Source organism: Anser brachyrhynchus (assembly GCF_964034855.1).
Source record: "Anser brachyrhynchus genome assembly, chromosome: 2".
In the NCBI taxonomy this organism is placed as follows: Eukaryota; Metazoa; Chordata; class Aves; order Anseriformes; family Anatidae; genus Anser; species Anser brachyrhynchus.
This window is the reverse complement of record NC_137695.1, coordinates 40414748-40432754: the sequence shown is the minus strand read 5'-3', so window position 1 is coordinate 40432754 and position 18007 is coordinate 40414748. Positions and strand designations below refer to the sequence as shown.

The 18007-nt window shown below is 40.0% G+C and overlaps 1 protein-coding gene and 2 long non-coding RNA genes across 8 annotated transcripts in view; 2 read left to right on the top strand and 1 right to left on the bottom strand.

The window, feature by feature from the left end:
* LOC308189589 overlaps positions 1–10090 on the top strand; it is a 32924-nt gene extending 22834 nt beyond the window's left edge. Inside the window, exons 2-5 of the long non-coding RNA XR_013946457.1 lie at positions 5822–5928; positions 6727–6769; positions 7422–7489; positions 9390–10090. This is a non-coding gene — a long non-coding RNA (uncharacterized lncRNA). The remainder of the gene's footprint in view (positions 1–5821; positions 5929–6726; positions 6770–7421; positions 7490–9389) is intronic.
* Positions 10091–10164: 74 nt separating this feature from the next.
* ZNF385D (zinc finger protein 385D) overlaps positions 10165–18007 on the top strand; it is a 436473-nt gene continuing 428630 nt past the window's right edge. For 2 of the 6 annotated variants that reach the window (XM_080579727.1, XM_080579726.1), the window contains exon 1: positions 14073–14280. In XM_080579727.1, the coding sequence (XP_080435853.1) occupies positions 14175–14280 (106 nt within the window). In that variant the 5' untranslated portion in view covers positions 14073–14174. Of the gene's footprint in view, positions 10266–11802; positions 11850–11999; positions 12104–13168; positions 13833–14072; positions 14281–18007 lie in introns of those variants that run through there. The other 4 variants (XM_080579728.1, XM_080579723.1, XM_080579729.1 and 1 more) reach the window with 4 other exon arrangements.
* On the bottom strand, positions 10271–12078 carry LOC308189592. The gene is made up of 2 exons (XR_013946460.1): positions 11762–12078; positions 10271–11338 (listed from the first exon to the last, which is right to left on the bottom strand). It is a non-coding gene; the product is annotated as an uncharacterized lncRNA (long non-coding RNA).

The window sequence follows — 18007 nt, the reverse complement described above, 5'->3', positions numbered from 1 at the left end:
GTAAAAATGAGTTGCAATAATGCTCGTAGATAGCAAAATTTTTAAGAGTAAGAAAAAAATTCTAAAATATGTCAGTTGCAATCAGTACCAGCAATATCAGACCAGTAGGAAAGAGAGATAGTAACTACTTAGCTTTAGTTTGGCAAACTTAAGAAATAAAATTTCTTAATTTGTTTGATGTCCTTGTTTGATGAGTTGCAAAAATGGTATTGACACTGATAGGGACATCACTCAATGTTTTTCTGATGCAAGTCTGATATAAAAAACAACCAAATCACATTGCACCCAGTAGGAGTTTTGCCACTGACTTCACTGGCAACAGTGCTGGACCTTTTGCCTTTGGGCCATGAGGCTGAAATCAATGAGATTTCTGCTTTAAATTAGGTCATGTGTTCCAAACTCAGTCCTGCAGCAGATTTGCTATTTTATACCTTACTTTTTTTTTTTTCTTTTATGACTATATCAGGGCCAAATCCATAACCTGACACAGAAGTAGAACAGTCAGTTTGCAGTGTGTACATTAAGGTGTGCATAGATGTTATGTTGTATTACAGATTCGATCAGTCTGAGCTCAGTTTGGCTGTGACGTAATTTGCTTTAGTCTCAGAGAAACAAAAGTAGAAATAAACCTGGCCCATTTTTACTACATCAGAGCAAAAGTAAGATTTGGTAAGTTAAAAAAAAAATAAAATCCAAAGAATATTACTTGATGCTGCTTTTTAAATTTTCTTTGAAAATTTTTAACTAATGCAGATTACTAATCTGTAGCCAAAGTTGTTGTTAATAAAATTGAATATCTTGTTTGCTGTCTAAAATATTGAAATAAAAATGCTAGAAGCTAGTGACCATCTTTTAATAGACACACAATTTATCTGAGCCTATCAGTTTTGTTGTGAAGTGAAAACTTGGGTTTAATTGAAATTTTTTTTTCAAATTAAAATATAGCTTAAAGGGTATGCACTTTTTTCAAAAGCGGAAGGAGAATTTCTCTTTGAGATCCTTACAAATTATTATTATTATTATTAAATTTATTTTTAGAATGCATCAGTGGAAAAGTATGTAAAGGTTGGCATGTACGGAAATTGCTAGCATTTCTAATTGCTATTCTTCTGTGCATATATGTGTGTATATGTGGACATACAGATTCCATGACATTCGACTGATTATTTTTATATAATGATGTAATGTAAATTTTATGTATAGTCATTTGTGTAATTGTAAGTTGAGCATTCTTTATAGAAGTAGTTAGTATTTTAGTATTTCTGCATTACTTTCAATATACTAATTATCATTGCCATGCTATTTGAAGATACATAGTATAAATTATCAAGTACTTAAGTGGTGTACTCTGGCATTGTATGTTAAAAGGATAACGTGTTATGCTAAAATGACAGTTATTGAAAAAAAAAAGAAACCGTTGAACAGCAAATGTCTAAGTTGAAGGACCCACTTTGAAAGATAGGCTAGATATGGATTTTCACATTAAACTTTTAAAAAATTGCTTATCAAATGTATTTAGTTTGATTAAGCTGTTTATTTATTTTGATTAATCAGTCAGTGCTTGTAGATTGTTCTCCATTAGCAGGTGTAATTTCCATTTTTCTCTGCCTTTTCATCTAATTTTGCTCTAGTCGTATGTTTTGTACTGCTTACGTAGGACCACTTTTGCTTGTATGTTACAAGCAGTGGGAGAGCAGGTCAAATTGTCTATGTGTTCTGTTAGGATATGTTAGCTCTGAGCAGTGGACCTTGGTGCAGATCTTCTTGAGTCAATGTGGATTTGAATGGGTAAAGATGTATAGTGCAGCATTTCACCAGTATACTTATTGGCCCCAAAACCATTTCACCAGCATACTTATTGGCCCAAAAAACATTTGCACAGCCCTGCTGTATGCTCCCAGCCTTAATCCATTTTGTGTACTGCTAGACTAGTTCTTGTGTTCCTTACTGCTGCTAGTTTGTGTGAAGCCAGCTCAGCTTAGCTGTAGTTTGTCTGCCTACACAGGATATTTGTAAAAAGTAGGAAACTATCAAAACCACGTAAAATCTCATTTTCTGTTGAAAGAAGCCATCTCCAATATGTACCTTTCGTATTCTACAGCAGAATTATTCTTTGCAGAAGAGTACTGGTACTGACTTAATTGTGCAGTATAGTATATTTAAAAGCACATTCATGACAAAGGGGCCTTACATAAGCCTATAAACACTTTATATCAGTAAGATTGCTCTAAATTGATTCACACAAAGATTCCTTGTCTCTGCTGAAGAGCAGGCTTTTCTTTGCTGAAAAATATCCCTTGGCTTAAACAGAATAGCAAAGTTAGCTGAGTCAAGGCTAACCAGAACTGCCTTTTCAACAGAAAAATTAACATATTGCCTTATTTAGGCCAAGGTTGGTTACCCATTTTAGGAATGTTACAAAAGAGCCGAGTTGCTGTTCAGATGGAGGTGACCATACGCATTGCTCAGCTACACAAATATTTTTCATACGGTATCCACCAAGGAGTTTGGATGGCAATGTCACAACTTACTGAAGGCTTCTTGAATGCCTGAGATGTAAAAGACCTGTCCTGGGATCTTGCACAAAAGTCACCTGGGTGACTAGCTGTGTGAAATTAGCCTCAGTTCCACTTTGCAATGAATGTACTCTTCAGTGGAACAAAAGGGTACAGGACTTCTGAAAATGAGGAACAGTAGGGCGGAATTTATAAATTATGAATTTTATCTGGATACTTTCACCAGCTACCTGGTAATGCTACTGCAGAAATCCCAAGTGACATGGCAGACAAAGTAAAGATAGGCTTTGGGAACTGAAAGTGCTAGTAAAAGTCCACGGTCATGAGCTGCTATGACTATATAGCAAAGCATCAGAAGCAACCCTACCTTGCCAGCTGACTTTTAAATGTGCGCTCCTGGGTGTCTTGTGCATGTTCTGTGTAAATGTGTAAGCTGCAAGGACACCATCATTATATAGGTTTTGACCATGCATGGACATGGCAGAATGCAGTAGCAGAGTGTATTTGTACCACACAGCTGAAAAAATGAAGCAATCATGTATTTGACTAAGAATGTTTTTTTTTTCCTTCCCAGTCATGTGTCAAAGGATATTAATTTCTGCGATGACATTAGGACATGTCAATGGACACAAGAGGATGAAGGGAAACTCTCTTTATCCGAGAGGAAGCTGTGGGCATTGCTATTTCCCTGGCTGGAAAGTGTGCAGTTAATGACAGGTTGGGTCTAAGACAACAAATGCAGTAAAAAATGCCTTATGTGCCCAAAGGAAATTTATAGGGAAATGTGTTAATGTACTAATGAGATTCATCTGTAGTTGACATATCAAAGATAAATGTCAACTTATCTATTTGTTAATGGATCTGTTAAAAGCTATGTTTGTACTTTGTCTTCTTTTTTTATTATTATTATTTTTCTAGAGCACTTACACACAGATGGATTGTGCAAACAAATACTTAATTAAATGTAGGACTGGGAGCCAAGTGAACACTTTGAGTCTAGAATCATGTCAATTAACACAGTTTAATTGCTTTCTTGATCCACACATTTTTTTTGTTTGTTTTTAACATTCCTTTTTAGGTTTTTGGATAAGACCAAAGAGGCACTAAGTAATTCTATATGACTGAATGACTTTATATGTCATATTTTATTAACAAAAATACAAGATATGATCACAAAATAGCTCAGTATCATGGAACGTACAAACAACACAAACACCAAAATGTAAAAAGGTTAGTTAGAATGAGTCACTGAGGCAAAATTGGCAGGAAGAGCCTAAGATTTCCAAGCTCAAGTGAGCTGCTGAAGGGAGAAATATTTCAAAAAAATCCTATTTGTTATTATTATTATTTGTTTTGTTTAAAGATCCCTGAAGTATTTTTCCCACTGCTAAACAACTACGCTTTCATTATCAATAGTCTGAAGACACTTGGCTTTTCTTGAACTAATGATTCATTATGTGTCTAGTTGCAATATATATACACCTAGTATAGCCACTTGGACACAGAAAATGTTTTGATTGGAGAGAGTTCTAAAGTAGATAATAAGAAGCTGAGTTTTATCTAAAGCTAGCTCTGTAACACAGCAAGGATTATTTTGTAATTAAATATAATATATGCAGTACAAATTATCAGCTTGTTTTTTGGGAAAACAAAGTTTTATTTCATTTGACCAAATGAAATAAATCTTCATTTTTAATGAATAAATAAATATAATAATACCAAATACATAATAATAAAAAATAAATGAATAAACATTCATTTAAATTAATGTTAAAAAAAAATAATCTTCTAAAAACTGACACCATCCACACTTTATATAAGAGTTACCTAATTTCAGGATGAATCTATGACAATTTTAGGACCACAAATATTTTTATCCATCCTCTCAGTTCAAATTCTCCCAAATAACAAAGAAGATTTTAGTTGCCAAAAATGGAACGCAAAGTTGTTTATATGTCAACACACAGATATGTTTTTTTTTTTAAATTTCAATTTCATCAGACCTTCAGCAGTTTCCTATAAATCCAAGTCATTTGAGCAATTCCAGTACATGTGAAGATACAGAATTTTTCATAAAGCAAATAGAAACCTCCTCTGCTGAAAAAAATGTGATTTAACACAATAACTTTAATGTGTCTCCCTAAAGAAACGTTTAATTGTTCAGTGTTTCTGAACTGTCTTAAAATAACAGCTTAAAGAAACATAAACCCTCATTTGGTTTTCTCATGCTCACTGAAGTTAATGGGACTACATGCATGCTTAAGCATATACTCTAGAGCTTTCTTTATAGGTTGTAGGTCAGAATGGCAGGGGGATAATATTTAATAAAGGAAGCGAGTTTTATTTCAAACTTCCACTGCACTGTTATGTCTAATAGTGAAGGAAATTATTTAAAAACTGCTGGCACTAAGTCTGTATTCAGCATGACTTCAAAACCACAGAATGGTCTATTAATTTTCTCTGGCATGTTAAACTTGGAACATGAAAACTTAAGGGACTATTCCCACAAATCCCTTGCTTGCAAGAATAAGTATTTACAGGGCTGAACTGAAAATCCTGAAGTTCTTCCTGAGTTTTCACTGGAAGCCAGGCAAAATACGGGACTTAGAGTGCAGGCACCCAGCTTGGCACCTGGCTCATACTTAAACTCAGTCCAGATCCAGATCCAGTTAGTATCTCTGCTTAAAAACCCCTATTACAAAACAATTTAGCAGGAACTCTTAGGAGGATGCCTAATGAGCTGTAAAGAAGTGGCTGCCTCACAAAAGTAGCTTGGGTCACTATTTTAAGTTTAATTTCAAATTAAAATACGCCTGAGAAGGTAAATCTCCCTTCTAGATGATTGCCTAGTGGTTGGAGTACTTGTTTAGAAAGCGACAAATTCTAATTCAAATCCCTTTTCTGCTGTTTCAGAATTAAATCTACATTTCTTTCAGGAGTGGCCACTAGCCATTGCCCCTATAGACTCTTCTGAGAAAGGAGTGTGTTTTCAGTGTTTCAGCTGGTTGTGGATCATAAGTATTATATGATACATAATTGACATAATTATGTCATAGAAGGAACAAGAGACAGCATCACTTCTTTAAAAAGACCTCTGCAAATTTTTACTTCTGCTCCTTGCAGTATTTCTGTATTTTACTTTTATTAGTCTCTACATAGCTTTGTGGACTTCCAGTTTTCTAGTTCTCTGTAGAGTTCCCTTTGAATCCACCTCTGAGACTGGTCTTCCCATAGACACATAATATCACATTACTGATTCTCTTCCAGGAATGAAATATTTATAATTTAGATGTTTTATTTCCTAGTTTTAGGTGATTCTGCTGATAGATACATGCAGTGTATTAGATTTCATCCTTTGTCTTTACTGAGGAAAGTTTCTTACTGACAGACACAGGAGTGGAAATCAAATAAGGTAAGGTGAGCTTTGATCCAAACTAAGTTTCTCTGTCCTCCTTTGATGTTTGGGTATAGAAAGTAATAACCCACTACAAAGCATCAGAACAATACCTAATATTTCACATGCTTTGGGTTTAGCATATTCTTACGATGCTTTTTATAGTACCTAAAATTTCAACCAGGTATGATTTAGAAAATATAATTATAGTATAAATGGTAGGAAAGTTCTATTATCTGAAACAATGGTAGTCATCATTAAATTTAATTCTAGTGTTTGTAGATCAGTTTGGTGAGCTTCCACCTTATCAGAACAAATAATACTTCTAGCTATGCATTAATCAGCACCTGCATATTCTCAATCCTGCAGTTCACACAGGAACATTTACTATAATCAGTATCAACATTTAAGATGTAAAGTTTACAGAATCAGACCAGTATTTTTGAGACTTTCATCTAATGTTGACCTAACCTCATTACTGTATATCTAATAGAATACAATATGTATGAGTGTGAAAATTCTGGATCCCAGAAGTCCAAAACCTGTTGAAGTCCATTGACTTTATCAGCTGCAGAAGCTCACACATCTTCTATACTATTTTCCATTGCAAATGAGGTAATTGTAGAGCAAAATAAGAAGATGATTTTTATAAAATGCTTCCTTTTGTGTGAATAAATACTTAATAGTGCTGGTTAAGTATGAGTGGAAGGCTTGACTATAGTGCCAGATGCACCTGAGTCTGGCAAGGTTGTTGCATTGTTCTATTGAACTGCTGCAGTTTTTAATATTCAAGCCTTTTGTTTCTGTCTCTTACAGCAGCGCCGTACAGAGTGCTTTGAGAAGTGAAGAGGGACTCTAGGTATGTAGACTTGAATATCAATATTTATTTCCCTTTTATTGTGCAGCTGTGCCTAAAAATGTATTGAATTTGAGTTCAGAAAACAGATGTATAGCCTTTGTATTCAGAAATAAAATCTACTGTGTGTGCTTTACATCTTTGGATTGGGTATTTTTCTCCCAAAATCATTACCTAGCTTTTTATTCCTCTGCTGTATTTTGAAGTCCGGAGTAAACTAGCATTATCTTTTTTGTTACTAAATCAGACTAATGTCACAGGTATCCTGTGGGATAGCACCACAGCAAGAACAACTGTCTTACAAGTTTTAATTCCCTGATTATTGATGGGAATCAATGCCTGTTTTATATTAGCATGAGCCAAAGAATGATGGAAAGGGAGAAGAAAGACCAACTTTTTAAAAATAAATGAGTTACACATGATATATATATACAACTTTTACCCATACAGAGAATGCTTCTGAGAGGTGTAAGGTTACGAAATCCTGAAAAATCCAATATATTCATGTTGAAAAATAAGAGGTGGAAATAGAAATATCAGAGGTAGGTTTGGAGCAGCCATATGTGTATATTACTTTTTAGTTTTACTGTAGCTAGGGGAGAAAAAAATAGAAAGTTGTGCATCATTATTAACAACTTTGTTTGCGTTTTGTCAGGTTTTAGAAGTTGTGGTTCCAGGGTGTGTGTCTCATACGCTGCATGCATTTCCATATTCCCTAGACCTGTGAGTACTAAAGCTCAGCTTGAAAAAATGTATTGGGCACTCAAGAGGTGTCAAACATTAAACTGTATTTTTATCTCTAGTCTATAGGAAAGGCAGAGTCTAGTTGTGACAATCTGAAGCAACCCTGGAGAGGCATGCTGCTTCCCTATGGTCAGCAACACAGCACATTGGCTTCTGGGAGCAGCGTGTTATACAGCTCAGCTGTGCATTGGGCAAAAGGGAAGCTGCTGCTTGTCTTCTATTCCTGTTTCCCTCACAGGACACAACCGCTTTTTTATTTTTCCCTATTCCTGCAGTACTGTGGAAATGCTTGTTTTGACCAAGTCTGGAGGATCGCATACGTAAGGCCAAATTATGTAATTTTGAGACATATAATTAAAAATTACAAATCTGTCTTACTCCATGTGGCTTCACACTAGTGTGTTCTCTTTACCAAAAACACTTAAAGCAATAGTTTTTTGACTAAAAGCCAGGGAAGAGCTATGTAATGCAGTCGTAGTGGATTTAATGGGTGATTAGACCTCTGTAACCGTTTGAGTTTACCTACATTACCCTGCTTCTCAGTAAGGATGTTGCATTGCCTGTGTCTGATGTGCTTTTAGTGGCTACAGTTAGGGCCCAATCCCATGTGCCATCTTCAAGCATAACTCCAGTGAAATAGAGAAGTAAACCCTGAATTATGGTTACAGAAATAAAAGACAAACAAACCATTCACAGTCACTAGTACCATAAAGTCTATGTGAGGTTTTCAGCAAGCTGCTGCAACCCACGTTATGCCAGAGGGACACTATAGATGTAGCAGCTGTTGGCAGAGAAATGCACAGCCAGGGGAGGTAATGGTTCATTCACTATACTCCTCTTGCAGCCCCTGGCAATAGGTTTTCTGTAGCTTCCTACAGAGCTGCAAATAGAAACTAAGTCTGTGCCTGACTTGCTGAACCCTGAGGAAGGTGATAGGTGAAAAAAAGCTCACCTTTTTTTTTTTTTTTTTTCTTTTTTTGGAGGGTGAGTTCCCTCTGCAGCATGTTATTCTAGTTAGGATATGAAATTTACATTTCTGCTTATACCTGTAATAACTGAATTCTTGGTCTAAACTATGTTCTGTGTACACACTTGTACTATGTTAAATTGATAATGATTTATATTACTACTTTTTTAATAAATCATTAATGATTTATATTACTACTTTTTTTTTATTTTTCTTCTAAATCCCAGCAAATGCGTCTCTGACACATTGACAGGGAAACATATTTATAACAGAGACCAACTTGAACACTGAGAAAGACTGATACCCAACACAGGAAATAATCGGTTAGGTTTGCAGATCACACAAAATATGGGTCAAAAAGGAGGAACTGGGAATTTTCTCTGAAATTGCTAAATTTATTTGCTAAGACATTCAGAAATCTCAGGGAACATCTATTTAGTTTTTGAAAGGAGAAGTCAAAAGGAAGATCTGTTTAAACCTTCTTATCATGGCTATTTTTTCCTTATATCCGGCTGGGGTAATTACAAGCTGAATTTAGCTGAATTTTTATAGCTGACCTTGTAATTATTTTCTCAGAAACTCCTGGGCATGCGTTTACTCTATATTTATCTAAAATCCCATTCCTCAGAGGTATCCAAAGCAGAAGCACTAGTAAATACCCGAGAGCAGTGTGCCCTCTTGGGATCCTCTCTCTTGCACTTCCTAAAGACTGTATCTTCTGATCTAGCTCTTGAGAAACATTTCCATTTCATCAGGAACTATGAGGCACCCCTGTAATAACTTCAGAACTTTGAAACCAGAAATTTCTTTGAAAACAGAAATTTCATTCACACTAATTTTGTATTTCAGTCATCAAAACTTACCTGACCTGAAAGAATAGTAAATACTCCTTATACCAATTTTTTCTTTCAGAATACTCCCAGTTTATCTCTGAGCTGCTAAATGGTGGTACGTGAAAATACAAGCTTCTCTCTCCCTAAATGCTCACCAGGTTAGTGATGCGCTTGCACTTGCAGTTCCCCCAGTTTGCTCTAAGTTATGTAGTGAAATATTGAAGTGTCTTAAACATCAATACTGTTATAAATGAACCTGAGATTGCAAATCTTGTAGTTGTTCATGATATTGGATGAAAAGACAGAAACATGCAGCCACCTCTGACCCACAGCAATATCTCAAGGTCAGGATTGTGATTCAAGTAACTCCCTCTGGTCAGATTTTGTGTAGAAGTTTGAGTAAAATGGACTTTTGGCTGGACATTCAACCTGCAATAGGATCATTTCAAACATGAGCTTCCAGAATAGTAACTGAAATGCTCTAAGGTCAAAGCTGTCTCCTGTGGACTTTCAAAATCTCCATATTTGAAGTATCAATTCTGCCTAACTGTGCATCCATCCAGCACCCCAGATTCTTGGGGCAGACCCTCAATCGCTTTTCATTGTATCAAACTCTGTGTGGTGTGAAAAGAATAGGCACAATTTATAAATTGTATCTTCTGTCCTATCCATTGGAAGTGCATCTCTTCACTTCCACTTGCTGGAAAACAAGTTTTATGCTCTTGGGCATAATAACTGAAGGAACAGAGGTGTATTGAAAGAAACATAGGCAAGGGCATTGAGAACAGAAATGTTTCTTTCCAGGGCATCATTATTTCCCAGTTACATTCTCTTTTCCCTAATTTCTAGGAGTAGGAGAAATGACATTGCATTTAAAAGGAGGATTCTGGGAGCCAAGGATACGCTGAATTTTGGGAATACGTAACCTGCAAAATTAAACTTTGTAGATACAAAGGTAAGTCATTATTTCTGATTTATCGAAAATTAGAATTATAGAGGCTGTCTTTTTAGTCAGACCGCAGTACTAAGTCCTGACTCCATTGCACATTCCCTTTTATGATGCATATCTAGTGCTCTAAACCCATCCCCAGCTCCATGAAACAGGTATGAGCACAGGAAACACAGGATATGACTTGGTTCAGGTAGGGCTTGAAGTTGTCCTCAGACAGCCTCAGCCACCAGTGGCTCTCACGCTTTTGAGCTGGTGAGGTTTGTGGCTGCCCACCGTGCAGGCACTGTACCTCCACTGGACTTAGTGCTAGCATGTGCACAACTGCTCTTGGTGCATGCAAGAAGATTCAGAAGGATTATACTGAGGATCATGAAGCTGTGGTGGGGGTGCACACTGCTGTTCCCAAGGCAGCCTAACCCTTGCTCTGCATCTTTCCTTGTGGCTGGAACCGTTGCTTTTCTGATTCCTCTAGCACCAGACAGAAGAAGAGGAGTGCACACAGGCTGATCCAAAGCACGGCATGAATGCAAGTGCGTTCTTTGCAGTGAAGGAGCAAACTGGGTCCCAGGTGCTTTCTCACAGCACTGGTACAAAGCAGAGGAGGGCAGCTGCAGGCACGTAGGCTAGCCCAGCAAAATGTTGCCTGTGGTTATTCTGCTTTTTGTCTGGTTTGTACAAAATCACTAGTGTATTCATACAGTGCATTATAACCTGGAGGCATCTCCTGGAAGTGCACAGATTCCCCGGTGGAACATGAAGTGGTGCTTTGCAAGGAATTGGTATCATTTTGTGAATTGCTTTTCTACTCCATCTAGCTTTTCTGTTTGTCTGGGTTAGAAGAACATACATATATCTTCAGTACGAAAAGGTAGTGAGAGGAAATTCTTGTCAATGGTAAATTACAAGCACGTTGCCAGCAAGTTGTGGACTGGAAGATGAGCAGGGGCAGAACTGCCTTGGGGCTTCCATATTAGAGCTGGATTGCTAATGTGGACTGAGCTGAATTTGGCTGCTTACAAATCATAGATGTCATCCTCAGGTGGACTGTGAATGCAGAAGGTACTCTGTATTCCTCTCTGCAAAGGAAACAAGTATAATCCTATCAGAAACTCTTCCATATTATTCTTAGGTAAAACAGCAGATGCCTAAGCAGAAATGCTTATGATAATGCTCCTGTCTGTGAAGGTCTGTATAAGTCAGTTCAGTGTAAGCAAAATTTAGAACATGTATTCAAATCACCAGTCTGTTTAATGCATCTATGCAAATATTATATTTAACAGAGGGATATGACATCCAAATACTCCTTCACCAGTGGAAAAACAGCCCCAAGTTAATACAAGAAAATGGTTGTACATCTTCATCATTAGATGAGCAGGAAACATAAACAAGGATAAACAAAAATTAGCCTGCAACTTACGATGCTACACTAAGGGAATGAAATTATGAGCCATAGTGGTATTATACAACATTTCAGTATTATCATTTTATGATATCTGTACCTTTTCTTTTCAACAGAGGCTGCTCATATTCTCCATTACACCTTTTGTTGCATACAATGAATAAGCAAGGTGGTCCTTTAAATCAGAGGTATTACACTCTACAATGATATTTAAGAATGCTCTTGTGTCTTCATTCCTTTGTAAAAACAAAAACAAAAAAGAAAGTTATTAAATGTTGATCATGGAAAAATCAATCTTTCAGGAAGGGGTTGTGAATACATTTTTTTTTTCTTTTCAGCTCTGGAGGTTTCTGCAAAAATACCTCTTTGCACAAAAACAAAAACTGGGTGATCTTTAAGGTCCCTTTCAACACAAATTATTCTATGATTCTAAATTTAAGAGGTAAGTTTTTTTCCTTTTTCCTATTTATTAAACCTGTTCTGGAATATTAATTCTGCATACAACTACTGCAGACTTTTCCTTCTCCGCACTAATTCTTTGTTTTATATGCTATATATTTTTATATCATTTAAAAATACTGTTCTCTACAAAACATTTTTATACCCTATTCTTAATTTGCATTCCAACTAATTGCTGTAGAAGTTTCATATTCTTTGTGTACAGAGAGTGGGCTCTTCTCCAGCTATATTTTCTTTTGTTTTTATCTCCCCCTCCTCCCCTGTGTAAATGTAATTTAGTACGTTTAACAAAAGTACGTTTAACAAAAGACTATCTACTATAAAAAACATCCTAATGTGGAGCAGCAGTGAGATGATACACCACACATCCACATGTGTAGTCATTATCAATAATAACAGAAACAGGATCAAGTGATAGAAATATATTTGATTTAAATCAATCATTTGGGGAGTGTATTTATTCAAGAGCCTTCAAGCAGAGATGAATAGCAGGTTTCTAAATGTGCTATGAGGGTAAGCAAATGAGTCATTATTTGTGTTACAATGCAATAGAATTGGGCAAGAACAGCCCTACAAGAGGGAATATGCAGTCATATCTGTTTATTCTATTACATTCATCACCACGGGGTGTATCTGTACGTGTCAGGTCAAGGTCAGAAATCCTGGTTTGCATGAATCATTCTCAGCGCTAATGAAAACCACCCCAGCCTCAGCAGGCAGCGGCAGCGGGCTGCTGGGACTCGGGGCTCAGGCAGGACAGATGAGGTGTGGGCACAGGAGGGAGGCCTGATCAGCAGGGACTGGGGTAGGAACTGACCACTGAAGAAGGGCGGATAAGTTCAAAGTGGAGGACAAAGCTTTGCTCTTGCATCACACACAGGTTGTGGCTTTACATCTTGGCTGTTGGAGCTACAAACCCAAGAGGAGCTCTCTCTCTCTCTCTTTCTTTTTTTAAATTAGTAACTTGGTCCAATTGAGTCTCCAAAGAATAAGTTTTAAAGTTATGATAACGATGGACCCTACTTGTTTTTCTCCATAAGCTTCTTGAAGTCAGGGAAGCAGAGGTGGGATACAGGGAAACGGAGATGGGACACAGGGAGGAGGCTTTCTTTTCCTTTTCTTTGAATGGAAGAATCAGCGCAAGTTCTGCATACAGTTTCTCTGCGTTTCAAAGAGTTCAGATAGAAAGAATGATATGCTTGGTGGAGGTGCTGATGGCATATAGATATATGTGAGCGTGAAAAATTAAAAAGCAACTGTGGAATACCTTTCCAGAGCTGCCGCAGTGACTGCTGTAATTTGACATACAGGTGGATTCATTACCACTATTACAAACAAAAGTTACACATTTGTACTTATGCAACATACTGCTCGGCCAAATCCTTGGGACTACAGCTGCATTTTAAACTTTTTTTTTTTTTTCCTGAAAATTGCTAATATTCATCTCCGAGCCTGTAACTTTTTAAGTATCAGATCCGGTGTTAAGCAGACTGCACGTTTCAGAGCATAGGGTGCTTCTCGCATGGCAGGCACCCCTTGGCGGGACCGCCGAGCGATCGAGGGCACTGCCCACGGCCCGGGGCCCCGGAGGGCCCGGAGGGGGGCTGCCGCTGCCTCCCCGCACAGGGGCTCTCGGTAAGCGGCACCCTCCGGCCGAGCGACACCGCGATGGAGGCAGGAGTGCGCGGCACCGGCGCTGGGGATGGCAGGAGGTAACTTACACATGGCTCCCGGCGAAGCTCCGTGGGAGGAGGGCTCCCGGCGGGGATGGGGTCGGGGTCTCGCTGCGCGACCCCCCCCTTGCCCCCGGGGGCCCGCCCCCCCCCCCCCCCCCCCAAAAAACCCCCTCCCAGCCCCTAGGAGCGGGGCGGGGGGCGCGGCGCTGCCTGACGCCGGCCCGGCCGGGGGCGGGACCGCCGGGACCGCGCTGCTCCCTCCTGCCCGCCCCCGTCCCCATCGCCGTCCCCGTGCCCGCCGCCGGGTCCCGGGCCCCATCTCCGCCCCCGCGCTGTCCCCGCCGGGCCCGGCGCTGCGGGGGCCGCCCCAGCCGCGGCATGGCCGGCGCGCTGGGCAGGGGGGCGGCGGGCTGGCGGCTGCGGAGCACGGCGGGCGGCAGGAAGGAGAAGCCGCCGGGCGGCAAGCCCCAGCCGCCGCCGCACGGTAAGGGGCCGGGCGGGACGGGGGCCCGGGGTGGGGGGGTCCGCTGGGGTCGCTCCGAGCGGGGGCTGGTGGTGTTCCTCGCCCGCCCGTGGGTGCGAGGGGAGGGGGGTCCCCGCGCCCCAACTCCGCTGGAGCTGCGCCTGTCTTCTGCTGGCTGCCGGGCGCTGGGGAGAGGAGCATCTCGCTGCGATCGCGGCGTCCTTAATCGTGGCGGAAAGCGTTTGCAGCCGGTGAACCCGGGGACAGCCCTCGGAGTATTTTTTGGCTTGCCTGCGGCTGCTCTCAGTGCTGGGAAGCACCGCTACCAAACCCGCCGGGGCTCCCCCGGCTCCCGACGCCCCTCCCGGGGTGTTTACGAGGTCCCAGACCGAGCCCGGGGGGGCCGAGCCGTGTGCGGGCTCCGCTCCGTGCTTGCTGCGGGGCTCGGCAGTCCCCGGGGGAACTCCGTGCTGCGGGGCGGCTGTCACCGCTGTGACACCGCTGTGACACCGCTGTGACACCGCTGTCACCCGCCTGCCGCCCTCTCGCCGCCGCCGGGCAGCCTCCCTGCCACCTTTGCCAGAGGGCGAGGAGGAACCGGACCCAAAGTCCGAGCAAAGCCTCAGTGGGTATCAAAAAACTCTGAGAGAAATGACCGCGCAGGGGAGGAATGCTGTCCGGTTAGCGAATACAAATGGCTGGCTGTAGCTGCAAGTGCTTAGGCTCCTCTCTCTGACTGTGATGCTGGCGGTGGGGATAACTCGCAAGGAAAGCGCTCGGGCTGCAAGAGGGATGCAGCCAAGCCGGCTGGGTTCCCCCCTGCCCCCGTTAGAGCCGGTGTTTGCCCACAGACCGGCTGGTGCGAGGGGTTAGGCCGAGCTGAAATCCTTCTTTGAGCGCCAGAAAGTTTGCCATAATTGCGTAGCTGCGATGCTGCGGTATGCTGCCAAGATTAAGATGTTATCAGGGTCTCTATACTGTAAATTAATTACTGTGGGGAGATATTTTGTAACTTGGTTCTAATTCAGGGTAGCAGAAAGGTGTGGTGTGCTTCAGTCTGTTTGTTGCTTCTTAGAAGTGTTTTGTAAAGTATGGTACGACACTAAGTTCTGGTTTAAGTAATTACTGTATCAACACGGAACACTAAATTACACTGCAGCACAGATATTTTGCATCCCAGTTAATTTTCAACTGTGCTTTAAGGGTAATCACTCTTTCTGCGGTACTGTCTTTGCAAGGTGCGCTGGACTTATTTACAACGCCATTTACTACCCATTAACAGCAACAGATGTAAGGTAAAAACAAAATTAGACCTAATTCCTCTGTCCCTACTGCTGACTGTATGCTACAGTGAGCTTTTATATATATATATATATTTATTATTTTTTTTAAGGGGGAAGGGGGGAAGGGGAAGTGCAGTATTACTTTAATATGCTTCTCAAAATTTCAAAGTTTTAGAAACACTTTGTTTTCCAAGAATGGACTCAAGTAATTTAATATTGACCACCTTGTGTTGGAGCGGAAAACATACTTAAAATATTCAGGCTGAAGAGTTTGAGGAGTTATCACGATCATACTTTTTGGTGTATCTTACTTATAAGTGAGCTGTCAGCAGTTTTTAACCAGGTCGACTCATTCATACATGCATGCATGCAATCATCAAAATGAAACAAGGACTATTCATTTTTTACAACAGAACCGGGAGGCGGCAGGAACAGGAGAGAATTTAGATTTTAGCAAATAATGCTGTTCTTTCCTACTCTTCTTGCTGCAAAAACCGTTCCAGTTGGCCACCTACCTGTGTTGGTAGAAAAATGGCACAGCTCCATGGATCTCAATGGCACTGTTATGATTGACACCAGCTGAAGACCACGCATGACATTTCTGTGTGTGTTTGGATTAAGATACAGTTACCCAATCATCACTTAAGGCTGTCTGGGTGCTGCAGGCATACTGAGCTGTGAACATGTGAGCGAGCCTGCCTTTTGACTGCATCAACTTACAAGTATCTGCCAGCTTTGATGTTCTTCTTGCCTTTTGTGTGAGTAAATATAGCTGTCGATTTATTTTGACATGGAGCTATTTTATGTGATTCTATATCAAGTGCGCTTATTCACTGCTTTATTAATCAACAATTTTATCTTATCAATTGCAAGTAAAACAAAGCTTTTTCATGATCAAACCGTGTACTTATGGCATCGTGACCTCAGACTTTTCTGTATTTTTCAAATGCTTCAAAACGCAAATACAAACATGAAATTTTCTATAATCTTGTGTACAGACGCTCATTCTGCATGCAATGAAACTTTGGAAAATGCAAAGTGATGAAAAGTAGGACTAGCATTTCCACCTGCTGTGGTCTAGACAGTAAACAAAGTGTTTGTCAAGACAAAAAGTTCAAGATCCTGATAAGATGATAAATATTAATGATCTTATAAAAAGCCTGTTTTTATAGCACTTTACCTGTAAAATCTTTCAAGAGCTTGAAAACCAGATGGACAGCTAGAGCCAGAGTTCTTCTACAGGCTTTCTAAGCAGATGTTAAGGACTAGCATGATGGAAACCACAGTGTAAATCAAGTAGTGTTTTGCTGTACTCCTTAACAAAACTTTGAGATGCCTGTATGCATTGAAGAAACCTCCTCCCTTGGGGAGTAGGTATGGAAAGTTTGTGACTAGAGGCTATGAGAGAGAAGAATGTTTACATTTTCTGATGCCACCAAAACTGCTGAGGAGAAAGCAATATTTTTATATACATTTTTAAAGGTATGTCAAACTTTTGTAGTAAACTAGTAGTTCTGCATCATTAGTATTAAAACTGCAGTGAGAAAAATCTAACTAAATAGTGTTGGATGTATGTGTAGGAGTGTGTACACACCAGTGATGTATTAGAAAATGATTACTTCAAATATTTATTTTTTAATTTCTCACAAAAATGTGCCAAGTTTAGGCTAGGAAATGTAAGTCCTCTGTGTTTCAGCCAGCACAATGAAATCAGTCAGTATCATGCCAATATGTTGGATCACACCCAGGCAGGCTGAATAAATAAGTGTGAGCTAAAGCAACACAGATTTTTTTTTCCACCTGAGCCAGCTGACTAGTTTTAGTCTTAACCTATCTAGAGTTGTCACAAAACAGGACAAAATCTATTGTCTCCCCTTCATTAGGTAAGGATAGAAGTCAGCATGTTATAGCTCCAGAGAATTGGACTTCTCTATGTTCTCTATGAACTAGGGAAACGATGGGATGGAGGAAAAAACCTACAAGCCTGACCATGGTTTTCCTGGTGCACGTGCTTCGATGTATGCACACATGCTAACAACTTCTGGTTGCGACTGGACTGGACTAATTCTACAGTTGATGGTAGAAAAATGAAGAGTCCTACAAACTTTCCAATTTCAGATGGTATAATCTTCACACATTTCTTTCTGAAATATTCACAATGTATTTTCTGTCAGCTTCTTCCTTTTTTCTTTCTCTCTCTCCTGGGAAATAATGTTCTTGGTTGTATTCAGGCAGTCATAACCAAATCTTCTGTTGTGCTGGAGGCGTAGTTCTCTACACCTCACTTTTTACCTGTGGCTTATTGTGGTATTTGTAAAAATGAATGTCTGAAATTCATGTAGGCGTTATATATGTCCGCTTAATATAACGGAATATAAGTTCTCAAAGCAAGTAAGCCTTTCTGTGCTCAGCCGGAATAATCTGCAGGTAAACTTTGAAACTTAAAACACTTACTAGTCTACATG